Below are 17,107 nucleotides of genomic sequence, written 5' to 3'. Positions count from 1 at the left end.
TAAAAGAGCTAACGTTAGTAGCAGATTTTGATTTGTCTTGTCTGTAATCACGCATTTCACAGAACCAGAACCTTTTGTTTGCACTGATTTTGTGGAGTGAAGATAGAAACAAACCATGATCAAGAACAGTCAATTAGTGTTCACATTGAACTATCAGAGTTTTCTTAGCATCCATAAATCCTGCACCAATAAGACGGAGATCATAGATTGTCTTTCATCAACAAACACATTGTAATGAAGGACGAGAAAGGAACGGAAAATTATAGACTGGATCATTGCTCCAGCAAACATCGATCAAAGAAACAAGATTTTGTGTTACAAAAATTTGGCCAGCATATACCAGCACAACTCTATATTTCAATAGAATATATACATATACACATACATATAGAGAGAAAATTTACAACGTAGGGAAATTCTCCATGTCCCCCATGTTAACAAAAGACGGATGAAGAAGATGATGATGACGACGAAGAAGAAATACTAAACCTAAGTAAGTCATAAAGTAAGTATGAGCTATTACTTCTACTTCATAAGTACTATAGTTCCTATATCCTCACAAAATTACTGTATATTTCCACTCCCGCAAGTCAAAAAAGAAGTATGAAAAATCCATACCATGTGCAGGAATAGATTATCCTCTGAGAAGAAGGAAAACACAAGAGCAACAACCTCTTTAGGGACATAATCAGAGTAAATGGTTTCGACAATTAGAATCACAGACATCAAGACTGAGATCTAATAGCAGATATCTCTGTGGAAGAACTAATGTAGAAGGATGAATGTTTACATAACATTTCCTCCTTCCATCATCCACCTACAGAAACAGATTCCGAGGCTCCGTGCTTCTTCAAGCTGCCCCATGGTCCCTCGCTACCTTCTGCAGACGAGACGTGCTTAAACCAAGGATGTAACAAAACATCTCTGAGCCTCATCCTCCTGTAAGGATTTTTCTGAAGCATGCCTTTGAGGAGATCCTTGGCTTCCTCAGAAATGGATGGCCATGGCTCCGACTTCAGATCCAGCTTCCCTCTCTTAATGGCTTGGAAGATTTCTACTGTTCCATCTCCATCGAAAGGAAGGAATCCACACAGCATTGCGTAAAGGATCACTCCTAAGCTCCATATGTCTGCTTTCTCGTCATAGCTACCTGCAAGAACCTCGGGAGCAAGGTACCATGCGGTCCCTTCCATCTCAGTGAAAGATCTCCTCTTCGACAAGTCTGCAGAAGCACCAAAATCTGCAAGCTTGAGCTCTCCATAACCACTGTTTCTCCGAGGCAGGAGTATATTCTCTGGTTTGAGGTCCCTGTGGAAAACACCTCTCTCGTGGCAGAACAAAACAGCCCTGAGTATGGTCGCCATAGCCTGTGCAGACTCGAGCTCGGAAAGACGGCCCTTCCCTCTCACGAACTCACACAGATCTCCACCTTCGCACAGATCCAAGACGACATGCACGTACTCTTCGTCTTCAAAGTGATCGTGCAGAAACAGAATGTTGGGATGGCCTCTAAGCTTCTCAAGCATGGCGATCTCAACCCGTACATGGCAGAGAGCATCAGGGTTGGATTTCTTGACGGACTTGCACGCGAATCTCTGTCCTGAGGACTGATCGAAGACGAAGCGAACAACTCCGTCTACTCCTTCGCCGATTTGTCGTCCAAACGTGTAAGGATTTTCCATAAAAATTTGCAGGGAAAGGGAAGGATGAAGAAAAGGGAGATTGAAGAAAGATGTGGAAGGAAGTTTGTGGAAGGAAGCTCCGATGAGAAGAAAATGGATTTCAAGAAACCTGCAGAACGAAGAAGGAAGAGGACTGCGGGCGGAGGATTCTTTAGGTCGATGGTAAGGAGGAGCGGGGGGGGAGATGCTGTAGGGGAAGAAAGATTTAGGGTCTAAAATTGGATTGGAGGAGAAAATGCTGCAGATAAGGGAGCAAAGAAGAAGGGGAGGTAGGGGGGAGAGCGTTATGCGCAGGCGATGGTGAAAATTAGGGTTAGGGTTAGGGGTAGGGGTAGGGGGAGGGGGAGGGAAAGTGAGACGGTTATAAAGAAAAAGGAAAAGGAAAAAAATAATAAAAGGGAAAGAAATACGTACGACTCCTGATTCCTTCGAAATTTCTTCATTTTTCTGATTATATAATTATATAAATAATAAACCTAAACTAAACAGTAAATAAATAAATATACATAATCCTTTGGGAATATGCTCCTCCGTATTCCTTCTTCTTCTTCTTCGTTTTCGTTTTCGTAAGACCTCTTTCTCTCTGTCTCTCTCTCTTCTTTTTTATGTTTTCTTGGGCGTTAAACTTCGTATAATAATAAAAGATGAATACATTTCATTGGAGCTTCCTTCACATGTGTTTCTTCTTCACATGACATTGACATTCCCCCGCTTCATATGAATTATGTAATGAGAAAGATTTTGTCTTCTATGCATGCATACATACAATACAATACAATACAATACAATATGTATGCATGCATACATACATGCATGCATGTATGTATCTATACATATATATTTGGTAGACTTTCATATTTTGTAGGTTGGGTTCATACTTTGCTTTGGGTTAGCTACGTGCATGCATCACTAAGAACACACCTACGAGTTTCTCGGTTTCCATTTTTGTTGTGTGTTGTGTATGAAACTATGTACCAAGCAAGGTTCAAACATTATTGGCATACGAAATAAGTAAGGACTTGGTGGTGTTACATGAATTAGTAACCCCGATGAATTCTTGCTCATTGCTTTGTGATTTTCAACCTCGCCTTGTGAAAATAGGTAAGAAGTTAGAAGCATATGCTTTTACACGAGTATAGCCCATGTTTTGCACAAGAAGAATCTACCCAAGTGGTTCCATCAAAGATCACTTCATTATGGACCTAGTCACGACTCATTACAATAACACACGTCTTTTATGTGAAAGAATTCCCTTTTGAGTCAAGAGTTCTCTTGCTACAGGTATATGCCTTCGCATGATTCCGCAACGTTGTGTTTGATTTCCAAGTTGTCAACTAGCCTCATCATTTTTTCCTAAATTGGGTTTGACGCACAAGAAGCTCTCATTCTTGGAAGAGATCAATAATGTTGGAAAAATTATGGTGCCTTGGATGTAGTTATTCCTACATGTGTTAGGATATGTTGAATATATCAACGATAGCTTATCAAGCATGTGTTTTAAATAATCTTCTTATTTTTGTCTTAATATGTTGATGTTTTACTTATAACAAATATGATCTCCACACTTTTGATCTTTGGCGATTGTAGACATTAGTGCAACTTGCTCAAATTTGTCATACGAAAAAGTCTCGTTCTTTACTCATATATCCCTAATGTGTGACTAGTAAACAAAAAACGTATGGGTGTAGGAAAAACTTTAAACCCGGTCCATTTGTCGATGTTTAATACTTTCATGTGTATAGAAGCAACCATACAATGCACCGCATTGTTTGACCTTCATAAAGCCAATTTGCATGATGAACTCAACACAAAGGCATGTGAGTACGGGTACATATTGGATAAGAAAACATATGGTTGTTTGCATTCATGAATCCTTAGCCTCTAGGCCAACCCCCTTTTACATTTCCTTTTGTTATATCATTAAAATTGCATAGACATTATGTCAAAAGCGCACCTAGATCATTTTTTCAATAATATATACACAAACTATTTTTTGCATTTGCAATAATTCTCCATGATAGGTTTATACATTAATGAAAAACCAAAAAGTCCCATCGAATTGTTTGACCATAACACATTCATCTGTTATTCATCACAAGCACTGTGGTTTCCATCACTTTCGCATCCCAACAATAATATGTAGCACGATTAAAATACACCTAATCCTATTTTATACTTTCAATCGGTTACCAACTTTGCGTTTCTAGGCAACCAATGATCATTGGCCTTGAAGAATATAGAGGAAGTATAAAAAAAACTCCTCACATTCTTGGCAATATGGATTCTACTCATGGGAATATTAGAAAAATCAAATTATCATTGCACGAATTAATGAATGATAATCCACTGTAATTAATCCAATCCTCTTATTAAATACAACACACACACATTCTCTCTCTCTCTCTCTCTCTCTCTCCATCTAATCACAAGCATCTCTAGATAAAATCATAGCTCTCTATATTTCTCCTTCAACCGATACAGCCAGTGAGAGAGGAAATATGTGAGTCGAAGGTGACATAGAGAAAGAATTTGATAGGTTATCTCTGAACTACAATATTTATAGTATCATTTTACCGCGGATGACATGATATTTCGATGTTACCACACATATGGAGGTCCAACATTAGTCTCCATATGAGAGGTATTTTTAATATTTTTCCCACATATAAATGAATAAATATATTGTGTTCAGACAAGAAAGTTCATTGCTTCCTACAATTTCCTTTGAACATTGCTACTCATTCACTCCCTAATTCTTGGAGTGTGTCCACTCAACATTGATTTGTACATAAAGTAGTTGATTCCATATCGGTGCCCACCCATACATAGTCTGGAAGAACCATCATGAGGATCGCATATACCTTGATACCTACCCATCATATCATATTCATTAAAATGGGGCATATGCTCAAGACTCTTAATATGTCGCTTGACACACTTGTGAGTTCAAGTCCTAGAATCAAATGTGAATATCTCTATAACAACCTTTGATAATATTCAAGAACTTGTGTTTTTTATTCGTGCCTTACTTTAAAATACTAGTCACTATCACCATGAACATAATGCAAACATTTTAAATGTTAAATGTTTCGTGAAGTTCAAGTGTGTGCACTAAATTAAATACAATGTACACATGAAACAGAGCCATTTGTCATTGTCTCGTTCCATAGAAGATTACAACCATGATATTGGTTGTGAAACTTAACAAATGGGGAATACATTAAAGGAGTGCAAATGGGGGATAGAAATGTAAAATAATAATGAGAATGATGATATAGAACATAATATTACAAAAATAAATGACAAACATGGAGCATCTAACAAATTGTGCATACAAATGCAAACTTTCATCTAATTTTGAAGAGTATAAATGTAGTTAGAACTTATCTAGTCCTAATAAAATGACATTGCTCTCAAAGTTTGAGAAAGTTAAGTTGATAAATGGCGAAGTCCAAGAACTTTTCTTTTTTTCCAAATAAAACTCTTTCCATTACTTATAAAATTTTACAGATGAGATTAGTATATACAAATCCTTGTAGGGACACGATAGGTCCATCTTATGTGGATGCCCACCGACTCAATAAAGGGGGAGGACGACCATTGTTGGATGAAGGCTAGTCGTTGTCTTTCAACTCCATCAAAGTCACCCTTGAGGCCATCATATTGGCTCTTTAGAGTGGCTACCGCTTCACTCCATATCTCTTGCATTAACACTATTGGTTGCACGGTTTGGTTGGAGAAGACCCGTCTACACCGTTGTTTCCATAGAATCCAAAGAGTTATTGGGCTGACCAATTCCAACACAACTTGAGATTTGGCATTGATAGGAGTTGAGTGGACATTGTCGATGGTGGAGAAAAAAACCGCTTGTGCTTTTATAACCGAAGTCATCCCCTCTTCCTGATTCTCATATCTGTCAACTAGGGCCTGCCATGATAGCTAACATACATTCTGCCACTTGATTGAGCCTTGCACCTGACATAATTACAATAAGCGGTCAACCCCCCGCCATATTCGATGGGACTCTGGGCAGTCCCATAGAGTGTGTCGTATTGATTCTACTACAGTTGGACACGCTACACAATTAGGAGAGTTGAGGTTCCCACGCTGCCATGCACCAACCGGTAGTGACTTATGTATTAACTACCATTGGAAAGTGGTGATTCGCCTCGTGTGTTGTTGTTTCCAGAGTTTCTGCCAATACTTGGTGATAATTGTGTTAGGAACATGATATGTTTTCCAGACCTTTGTAGCAGCCGGATCTCGGGCAGATTGAGCGGCTATAATATGGCGACCCAATCTAGTTGTGAATTGAAAGAAAGGGATAGGTTTGCTTCCTTGCCCCGCATAAGGATCACACCATGTCCATTGCAAAGGGTCCCAACTGACCTTACGTAGCCATGTGTTTTCATGAGTACATATGTGCCAATCTGGTTGTACTTTGATTGGATCAGGATCTACAATCCATTTATGCCCATTATATGCTAGTACTCGAATTGCCTTACGTTGTGTTGATGCCTCATTGTCCTACAGTTCAGAGCCTTCGATCCTGTCCGGTGTGTCCCTACCTCTTGGGAGCAAAGAGCCCTCCTCCTTGTAGCCTATCCATTTCTCCGTTGTCGTCCTTTGATGAGCAGCTTCCCTAATTAGTAGAGCGTTAATGATTTCAGATCTCATAGACCATCCACCCCTGATTCCATGGAGGATGTTTGCCTAGTCTTGTATTGGCAATGACATAAATTGTCTCCAACATTCTATACTTTTTCCTAGACCTTCCGACATGTATCCCCATGACAGCCCCTTACTTGATCCAATTAGTTGATTAGATTCATCCCTAATACATGGGTTCCAAAGGATACGTTGACTAAGCCAGGTAGGTTTGGAATTGGGTTGATTGCACTTGAGTCCTTGTCTAATGTCACACCACGCCTTCCCCATGGATGCACTAAATCTATCCTCCAGTTGGCGGGAGAAACTAGGTTTGAGATCCATGTTTAGAATCCATCCAGTTTGGGGGGCCCAATTGGTCCCTTTTCGTGGCCTAAAGTAAGTGAAGCGTAACTGCAATAACATTTTCCAACAGTCATTCCCTGGTTGGAGTCCTCGCACCACAAATTTGAAGAGTAGGGCTTTTGATTGTGAGAGGGGATCAATAAGACCCAATCCTCCTCTCGACTTAGGTGATGTGAGTATAGGCCATGCCACCTTGGCCTGAGTTGCATAATCTTCCTTACTAGACCAAATGTAGTTGTGTACCAATCGTTGAATTTGGTGTATACTTTCCTTGGAGATTGTCCAACATGATAGCCTGTACCAGGCTGTACCATGTTGTCGCGAGTAATACCTGGTTTGCCACTATGATGCGCCCAGCTAGCGAGAGTTTTTTCGAACTCCAATGCATTAACTTTTGTCGTATGGAGTGAATAACTGGTTTAATCATAGTCTCCGGAGGTATGTTGAAACCAATTTGGAAACCCAAATATTTGGTGCTCTCACCTTGATTGATCCACTTGAAAGCGGGATCTGGGTGCCACGCAGGATGTGCATCATGAGAGAGCCATATTGCACAGGATTTGTGCAAATTGATCATGGCATTGGATCGCTTGCAAAATACATCTAGACCACTTTCTAGCTTTTATAAATTTTCCAAGTCGCCTTGCAAGTAGACCGCGGTGTCATCTGCAAATTCTATATCTAGGAGGCTTTGGTGAGAATGCGGCACACGAAGACCACGTAGGCTTAGATGTCACGAGTTGAGAAAGCTAGAGAGTGCTTCGAGGTATAATAGAAATAAGGATGGTGCCAATGGGCAGCCCTGTCGTACAAACCGCGATATTCGAAAGAAAGGGCCCCTTTCACCTGCTAGTGGAACACAGCTGGTGGCATTCCTATAAAGTTTGGCAATGCCTTTGATCCATGATTCGTGAAAGCCGAGTTTCCCCATCACACTTTCTAGAAATTTCCAGCATAGAGCCATGTTGTTTCTATCACGGATGATAATCTTTCTAAAGTTTTTTTTTCCATTCCAAAAAACACACTACTTTGCATTAGTTAGCAAACAAAGTACATCAAAGGCAAACAAATTTCAGCAAAACTCACTCTGTTCTTCTCACCAAAGTGATCATAGTCCCCACCCCCTCATTTACAACAAAAGTATCCCATCAACTCTTTTAACATGGTAACTACCTTGTAACACAACTATACATATTTACAACTCTTGGTCACTAATGGAAGCCATTGGCGGAAACAACCATCTAGGTGCTTGGTAGTTCCATTTAGGCCCTGATGATGATCTGACCACCATAGGAGAACTGCCCCGTTTAAGTAGAAACTTTGACCTATCTCTTTTTGCTTCATCGGATTCCCCTTGAATCGAATCGTGTTATCCCCGGATCTAAGATACCAGGTTGAACAAGATGTTTAACAACACCTCATTGCTTGGGAGCTTGTGCTGTTGAAAAACAAACTTACAATGCTTGGTCCAAATGTGCCAGACTATTAAGCAAGCCACCATCATCCATATCTCCTCAAAATATTCAGAGTTTGTGCTAGGTCGAGCTCCAACTCATTGAAACACATTGCCACCATGCACTGTAAATCCATGACCATCGGAAGGACCCCCATACAACTCTCCCATTCACACCGCATGTTGCCATGATCCTAAGACTTCTACCCCAAATGTTAATTGCCTCTATGCAATTCCAATAACAGTGAGGAATCAATTCCAAAGAGTGTCCGCATATCTTGCAACCAACCTCCCCACCACGACACCTCAGTCACTCCCCCACAGGTACCGCCTTATGGCTAAGAATCCACAACCAAAGCTTTATTTTTTCTGGCATATCGAACACCCATAGCCTCCTCCAAAATGACTTCAACAATTCATTAGATATGCCCTTATCCCTCCATCTATTGCAAGTTTGAGCAACGCCCATTGATTTGGAGCCAATGATTTGCCTTCCTAGCTTAGTACTATACTCGAAAAACCCTTCTCGTTTGTTCGTTCTTGGTTTCTGCCACCATACCTCTAGTGGATCCCACTCCAAATCACATAAGGGCTTGTTGTCAAATATCCAAAGTTTACAATCAATTTCCAACTTCCCGAGGTCCAGGTTTACTTGTCACTTCTTACCTTCCAACACTGCCACCTGCATTGCCAACCACTGGCAATTGTCTGTCAAAGCACTTAGGTTTCCCCATAAACGATACTCATTATATGGGCACCTGCCACGAATAATTTGTGCATCACCCTCACCTACAAACCACCCAAACCAGACCCCCTCTTTGTCATTCAACCTAGCTAGACCATCAACGACCTTATCTATCAACTAAGTCACCTTTTCCAACCTGCTAGTAAACAAAGTACTACTAGCCTGACCCTCCCTTCCTCTTCATGTTGAAAACCTCCCAGTCTCTTACTGAACTAACATTGTACCCTAACATCTGAAACAGCTCCGCGCCACTTTAGTTGACACTGTCTCATGGTCTCTACCCGACCAAAGGAACCCTCTCACCATTGCCTTAATGTTTTTGATGCAAGATTCGTCTCACATCCAACATGCCAATGAGTGCCACATGGTGGCCAACAAAATGTGGTTTACCACAACCACTCTACCTGCAAGGGAAATACTGATGCCCATAACCGAAGCTTTTTTCTAATTTTGTCTTTCACTTGCTCAAGCTGCTGATTTTTCTGAATCTCAACTCCCACCAAAAAGCCCAAATATTTAATAGCCATTCCATTGGGGACCCATTGAATTGCAACATTAGGGCACCAAAGCGGCCATGGGTTTGACTTACCTAGAACCCTCTACTTTTGTTCCAATTAATTTTCCCTCTTGATGCTTTACAAAACAGCTCAATCCGTCTTTCAGCCTGCTGCAAATTAGCATCATTCCCTTGCAAATAGAGCATAGTGTCATCTGCATATGTTGAGTCCAACAAATCCTTGCACACATGTGGGACAACTAATACCCTTATTCCTACATCCGATCCGTTTAAAAAGAAAGAGAATGCCTTTGAAATAAATAAATAAAGGTAGGGGGGCAACGAGCACCCCTGCTTGACAGACCTGCATAATGGAATTGGTGGGCCCGGATGCCCTAACACCAACACCCTACTCATGCTTCCTTTGTAAAGGGCCAACACAACGGATTTCCATTTTGAGGGTAGTCCCAACCTCTCCATGACTTTGTCTAAAAAAGGCCATTGTACTCTATCATATGCCTTCTCGAAGTCAAGCATGAGACATGCAATATGTTGATTGGTTTTCTTTTCCAAGGCAATTGCCTCCCAAAAGGTCAAAACATTATCAATTATACATTTATTTTCCATGAATCATGTTTGTCAGACATTAATTAGTGCATGCAAGTGGGATTTGTCGAATGGTTCAATCTACAAACCTTGAGACATTTGGAGGTTTGGCAAATTATTTATGAAGAATGCCTAAAGTTTGAAAGACTATTATCAAGAAACATGTATTGTTTGGTGAACTACTTGGGGACAAATATTTGTTACTATGAACATATGTTAAGTTTGGTGGAACTCCCTTAGAAACATGCATTTGTTATGATTCATACTTTGTAAACGATTGCATATTTATATTTATTTATAAGAGAAGTTTTTGTCTCATTGCCACCCACTTGCCTCCACTATGCATGTGTCTACTTGATCCATGAACTAACCATTTTTGCATTTTGTTGCACAATATGTATGTGCTTTGTAAAGTATATATGTCAAATCATTCCTTCAATTTGCATCATTAGTCAAGCAAGCAAGTCTCTCGTGTCAAGGGTTCTCTGTCCATTTTCAAGATTTAATTTGACTTTGATTTAGAAATTAACAAATGAAAAATCTAGGCATTTCACTCTTTGTCATAGGGACTTGTTTAGTTATCCCAATCACCTTCCAATAGAAAATTACAAGATCTTTCCCTAATAAACAACTATATGTAGTTATGATGTGCAAACAAAGTATACATTAGTGCCTTCAATTATGTTTTAGAATAACATAGTTACTCATGTACAAATATTCAACTCATTTATGGTACACCCTTCACGTGAATGATATGCATAGTCAATCAAAATATTGATTAAGAATCAAATTATTAGATTATTCTTCAACTCACATGATTGAATGATATTTAGTTTTAATATTACCACATTGGTTCTGTTCCAAAAGCTTAATATCGACTTTGATACTTTGATTGTAAAATTGAAAAGCTAGATTTGTAATGGTGTGCATGAATTAATGTTACAACAGGGGACCGGGGTAGTTCTATTGATGGAAGAGTACCGAACAAAAAACTCAAGCATTTATAGCAAAGGATAGAATAATGCTGGAGGGGTAGAGAGCCTCGTTTCTATTCGACCTCAGGTTCATAAATGTGAAGAGGGAGTGAATCTAGGGCTTGGACGGCCTTGAACTCATCTCGGGAATCTCGGATGATCAAGGCCGTCCAAGCACAAATAAAAATAAAAACAAATAAAAACAAATAAGAAAAAATAAAAAGCAAAAAAACATTAAAAAACAAAAATGAAAAGTAAGAGAGAGAAAACTATTTTGGGGTCTATTTGGGGGAAATTCAAAATCGTGAATTTTTGTGTCTTCTTCTCTGTTTCCTCGTCGAGCACCCTGATTTCTTTATCATACGCAAGAATAACCTAATTTCTGTGTCTTCTTCTCTTTATCACAAGCAAGAATCACAGGTGTGCAAATAAACTTTTCTCCACTTATGAACATGATGGATTTCTATTTTACCCCATACATATTTATGCTTTTTTCTGTTTTTTCATTTAGGGTTCAAAATCGACATATTCTGTGTCTTCTTCTCTCTTTCCTCGTCGACCACTTCTCTATCGCAACTTGCAAGCAAGAATCACAGGTATGTAAATGAAACTTTTCTCTTTTTATTTCTATGATTTTCTTTTGTTTTACCTCATACATATTTATGTTTTTTCTGTTTTTTCATTTGAACATTTTTATGTCTCAATATCATGAGATAATGAAAACATATAATGTTTGGTGACATAATAATGAAAACAGAGAAAAAAATAGAAATCATAGAACAATGATTTCTATTTTTTTCTCTATTTTCATTATTATGTCACCAAACATTATATGTTTTCATTATTATCTCATGATATTGAGACATAAAAAGGGAAATAGTAATTTGGTAAAGTGAGATAGGAGAAGTGATATATGAAACATGATATTGAGACATAAAGAGGGAAACAGAAAATTGGTAAAGAGAGATAGGAGAAATGAGCACTATGAGCACATACTAGAAAGATATTGAGTAAAACATGCACTTATATTCCCTTTTACCAAATTTTGTTTGCATACTTACTCTTGCTTTTATTTTCGTGGTTTCAATCTTTAATGTCAAACTTGAATATTATGTGTGTTTAGGGGCATGAACGATGTTCGACTTAAATAGAAGTCCATCACATTGTTCTACCTCTTATGCAATAAGGAATTTTGAAGAGTGTCTACATTCTATGTCTAAAGAGGATGTTAATGTTTGGAATGAAAGAATGCTTGCATTTTGTCAGCAAATGAGGTCTGATATTTCTCCTTTGATGAAAGATCTGCCTCAAAATGAGAGTATTAGAGGTTTGCAACAAAATGTTATTGAAAACCCCTATGGCAACAAAAGGCCCATTGTTAGCAATGTAGTAGCTTTCGAAGATATCGGGGTAGCTCCTAACAATAAGGATAAAGGTACAAGAAGGCATGGATGGGGCATACAAGGATGTCGAAAGCGAGTTCGTCTACCGAGACGTATGAAGGTTCGATGTATGCATTGTAATTCTTTGGTCCTAATATTAGATAAAAATCAAACATCACATTGCAATCATTGTGATAGCATGTTGCCGTTAAATCATAATCATGGTGACATTTCGATCGCTATGAAAGCTTTGAAGGGAAAATGTATATTGATTGATGATGGGGCAGAGTGCATAACAAGTGCTATGATTGTTGATGTTCATTACCCAGATAATGGGGGAGAACGATGGTTCACAATAACAAATAGCAATGGAGTATCTACCACTAATATTTATGCTTCTAAAGTTAGAATTCTTGCTACATAGCTTTATTGTTTAAACAGATCTGTTCAGACTATGGTGTGATTCAGTTTTGCCAGGTTTGATTCTCATTCCTAAATCTATATTGTTTCTCATTTGCAGCTTTCGTATTTGTACATTGTTGACTGGTAACCTTGTTTGGTGCCTTTTGTAGGTTCATGGGCATGAGAAAATTTGGATGCCTTTTTCCAACTCGGATATTTATCGACAATTTAAATTTTGGATTATATTGTAAATACACAAACTCTGAATAGTGTATCTTCAGTCTCAACTTCAATAAATACACAATCTGCCATATTGTATCTTCAATTACAATTTTTGTAAATACTCAAACTCGAATATTGTGTATTGAGTGTTATGTAATGGTTTCATGCGTTAATGACATATTTGCGTAAACTTTCTTCACTTTGTATCTTCACTTTTGAATATATTTATGTTGTGTGGTCATGTATGGTTTTATGCAATGATGCATTGCGTGAGATATATGTAGTATGGTCTTGTCTAATTCCTGAAATGATCTCTTTGGTAGGCACACAATTTGTTAAAGTTTTAAATTTCATGCATCGATTCATTGGAGAGCTACGTAATATGCATCATTAAGTCTTATTAATGTCTATGTTATATATGTGAAGCTCGGAAGGATGCTTTTTTGATAGTGATTATTTAATGTTTGAACTCTTGTTTGAGGTTGTTCTTTGGAGATCCATTTGAAGCAACCAATCATCTGTATGAAATGTATGGTAATGATGTTAAGACACAAAGGGATGATAAAGGACTCTTTCTATTGTTCAACCTTCAGAAATTATAGTGTTGTAAGGGTGAACCTTTATCAACAGGTGAAGGGCCTTGAAACAATCAACAAATTTGCAGCACCCTAACACAGTTTGAATTTTGATTGCATTATAACTCTTGCATAGGACTCTTGCATAGGAAGGAAATTTGTGAGAGCTCATTATTGTAATTGTGGCAAAGCAAAACAAATTCCTTTTGCATCCATGTTGCTTTAGGAAGTGCTAATGATGTCAACCTGGGTTCCGTTTCTCTCTCTCTCTCTCTCTCTCTCTCTCTCTCATGTTGGCTAAATTTAAAGCAGAGGTATGCTTGTTCTTTGAAAAAATATATGAGAGCATGGAAGCTGCCTATGCTTGACATTCTCATGGTATGCTGCTTTTGGTGTCCTTAGATGACAACTGAGCACATCTCCCATTCCAAGAACCATGAACTGAATTATGTTTGTTTGCTTACAATTGTAACACCGACTCTTTCTATTGAATAGAAATTTGGGGACCGAGCCTTCATAGGATACATAACTAGACAATATAGGGGAATGGTTGCCTTCATGATAAGGAGCGATACATCAATGCCCCATGATATTATTTGAGCATATATGAAAGCAGACCCTATTGTGACCATGGTGATTGGTGTCCAATGTATTTGGGAGATCTTTATGCAAGGGTACTCAAGATGGGCGCTTACATAATCAAAACAAAATGCTAGGTATGTAGGTACTCATTATTGGTATACTCATGCAAGAATGTTTTCAATGATGTATCACATGGCAGCTCAAAACCTCTTCACATCCAATAGAAATAGATTTAGCCAGATATGCAGGTCTACAGAACACCTCTATAGAACAGATCTGCCAATCATATAGTTGGGAACTGGAGTCAGGAGAGAACCATGTTTTCTCTTGTGTCGTCTTCAAACAGAGCTTTGATTAACTGCGCTAAGTTAATAAAATACAAAGACTAACAGAGGTTAGCCCTGTTCTTGTTAGAACGCAAGAGACATACGAGATGTTGTTGAACAACAATACAACCAAAATAGCTCATCAACTCAGAACAGTCAGTCACGGCTTCCTCATTAAAACAAGGATGTGTCGATGCATCTTCGTTTCCTCAATGAGCTAAGGGAGCTCATGGGTAGAGTGGTCTCTATTCCAAGGTTATTTAGGGGGTATCGATGAGGATGGGAAGCATCATGAAGATGGGCGGTTAAGTGAGGGAAAGAGAGAAAGGGATTTGAACATGAGAAAGAGATTTCAAGTGCCCTATATGCATATAGAAAGAGCAGCATTCTTTTGCTTGTTTCAACTCTGATTTGGGGGAGGGAAAGAGAGAAAGGGATTTGAACATGAGAAAGAGATTTCAAGTGCCCTATATGCATATAGAAAGAGCTGCATTCTTTTGCTTGTTTCAACTCTGATTTGGGGGAGGGAAAGAGAGAAAGGGATTTGAACATGAGAAAGAGTTTCAACTCAGAGAAAGAAAACGCAAAGAAAGGGAAGGGAAAGAGAAAAATAAAAATAGAGAAAAGAAAATGCAGAGAAATGCAAGGGAAATAGAGAAATAAAAATAGAAAACCATAGAGAGAGAGGGGATTTTCACACACAATTTTGAATTTCCCCCAAAAAGTTTTCTCTCTCTTCTTCTTCTTTTTCTATTTTTCTACTTTTTTTACTTTCTTCGAGGTCTTTCTCTTTTTTTTTGCTTTATCTTTTTTTCTGTGCTTGGACGGCCCTGATCATCCGAGATTCCCAAGAACAGTTCAGGGTCGTCCAAGCCCTAGATTCACTCTCTCTTCACATTTATGAACCTGAGGTCGAATAGTGACGAGCGGTAGAGAGAGTTGAGTTGATCCTCTTCAAAAGGTAGAAGTTTCTAAACTACAAGCAAATCGTTGCGTAAGAACGCACAAATAAGTACCACATGCTCCATCCCTTTTATTATTTTTGAGGAAAATTGATAAAAAAGAAAGCAGCCCACTCACCGAAGAACAAGGTAATTTTTTTTTCCAAAGGGTGATTCCCATTAGTTAGGTAAAATGTTTTTACAATCTGACATGCACACCAGTAATGTAATCATAGACACTCAATAGTTCTATCTACCACATTACCCTATCTGGTACACTCCTCCCTATTTATCATTGAACTCCTCTAAAAACGATACTGATCACGAACAACAAAAAGATATTGTAATCTTCATTTGTGTTGATCATCTTGTCACCTACAAAATTTCAGAAAAATACCATGTACCTCCTTGGTTGGGCTACCAGGACGAATATAGCAATTCAAGCGTGGTGTAGCACCACTTCGGCACGCCGTTTACATAGTCAACCAAGGGCGAACCCGACCATGATTTTCGAAAGGAAAGTCTCGCAGTTTCTAACGTGTTTGAATTGAAGAGCCTTGCAACTCTTCAATATCACATAGTCCTTGCCTTCTATTATTTTTGAGGAAAAATTGATAAAAAAAGAAAGCACTCCACTCACTCGAGAACAATGTAAATTTGATGCTCTTCCTATTGCGCCATTATTAATTTCCATGATGGACTCCACTCACTTACAAATATGATAAAGAAAAACAAACACATATTGAACCATGATGTTGTTGCGATACAATTTTTGTGCTTTGCAATTGAAGTTGCAAGTTTCAAATTCTAACAATGAGTTTGAAAATTTGTTCAATTATAAAAACTCATCGTAATTTGAGGTTGATCTCATGCAAAACTACCACCTTGGTCCCACTATAGAGTTAGGATCATTTACTCAATGAGTAAAAGTTGAATAATGATAGGGATGTTCTAGAGACTTCTAAAGAACCAATCTTTTTTCTTGACAAAGACATATGTTGTTATAAAGTGATGCAGCTTGCGTGGGTGGGGTTGCTAATGGATTAGGGAATGGGACCAAATGGAGTGGCTAGGACACATCACACTACTTTATTTTGTTGATTGCTATATCTATTAATGTAGTTTTGTGATATTTGTGCAACTCATTCTTTTTTGTGATATCACATGACCAATGAAATTGTGTGTTGACAATTCAATGCCGTTTTTATTTTCTCACATTAACAAGTATGATCATGCATGATTTTTGGACCTATGGATTTAGACTCTTTTTGGCTAGATAAATATGCAAGTTCAAATAAAGTGGCTAAGGGTGTCAAGGAGACATCAATTTGGAAGTCTTTTGGTTGGAGGCGTACTCTTCAAGTACTCTTCAGGATTTAAGTAGATAAGACATCAAGTGCTAAAGTGCACATGTGAAAGCATTGCCTTTATAAAAGACTATACCAGAAATTATTACCTAATTATTGGGTTTCTCTAAAGCATAAATATATTAGCTAAAATGATGGTACGTAGGTAAAGCTTATGCGTTGAGGTTATTATGCCATCACAAGGTTTTACCTTACTAAATTATCTAAAACTAAAGTGTATATGCTTAAATGATGGTTTTGAGTTAAAGCGTATGCTTTGAGGTCATGACATACACTAATAGGTTGAGATCACACGCACTAGCAATTAACTTGGAAAAAATGTCTACACAAATTTACTTTCC

The 17,107-nt window shown here is 38.3% G+C and overlaps 1 protein-coding gene and 1 pseudogene across 1 annotated transcript; one reads left to right on the top strand and one right to left on the bottom strand.

Moving 5' to 3' along the window:
* Positions 1 to 292: 292 nt before the first annotated feature.
* On the bottom strand, positions 293 to 1,977 carry LOC147863223 (calcium-dependent protein kinase 19 pseudogene; annotated as a pseudogene).
* A 7,490-nt stretch (positions 1,978 to 9,467) lies between these two features.
* LOC147863222 (uncharacterized) lies at positions 9,468 to 13,084 on the top strand. Its single transcript, XM_087321093.1, has 5 exons — positions 9,468 to 9,471; positions 11,229 to 11,389; positions 11,481 to 11,565; positions 12,270 to 12,828; positions 12,924 to 13,084. Exons 1-4 carry the CDS (start codon positions 9,468 to 9,470, stop codon positions 12,773 to 12,775), a joined length of 756 nt encoding a protein of 251 aa, XP_087177219.1. The 3' UTR covers positions 12,776 to 12,828; positions 12,924 to 13,084.
* Positions 13,085 to 17,107: the final 4,023 nt, after the last annotated feature.

This window comes from Azolla caroliniana, unplaced genomic scaffold (genome assembly GCF_043228905.1).
Source record: "Azolla caroliniana isolate FFs.n. ecotype wild unplaced genomic scaffold, voAzoCaro1.0.p SCAF_6, whole genome shotgun sequence".
NCBI lineage: Eukaryota > Viridiplantae > Streptophyta > Polypodiopsida > Salviniales > Salviniaceae > Azolla > Azolla caroliniana.
The sequence above is the reverse complement of the archived record's forward strand: the minus strand, read 5'-3'. Positions and strand labels throughout refer to the sequence as shown.

What these genes read in the sequence shown, in the direction of transcription:
- LOC147863222 (XM_087321093.1), top strand. An exon ending in ATCACAAGCAAGAATCACAG is followed by an intron (nt 11,390 to 11,480) that starts GTGTGCAAATAA and finishes TTTTTCATTTAG; the next exon opens with GGTTCAAAATCGACATATTC. An exon ending in CTTGCAAGCAAGAATCACAG is followed by an intron (nt 11,566 to 12,269) that starts GTATGTAAATGA and finishes CTTTGATGAAAG; the next exon opens with ATCTGCCTCAAAATGAGAGT.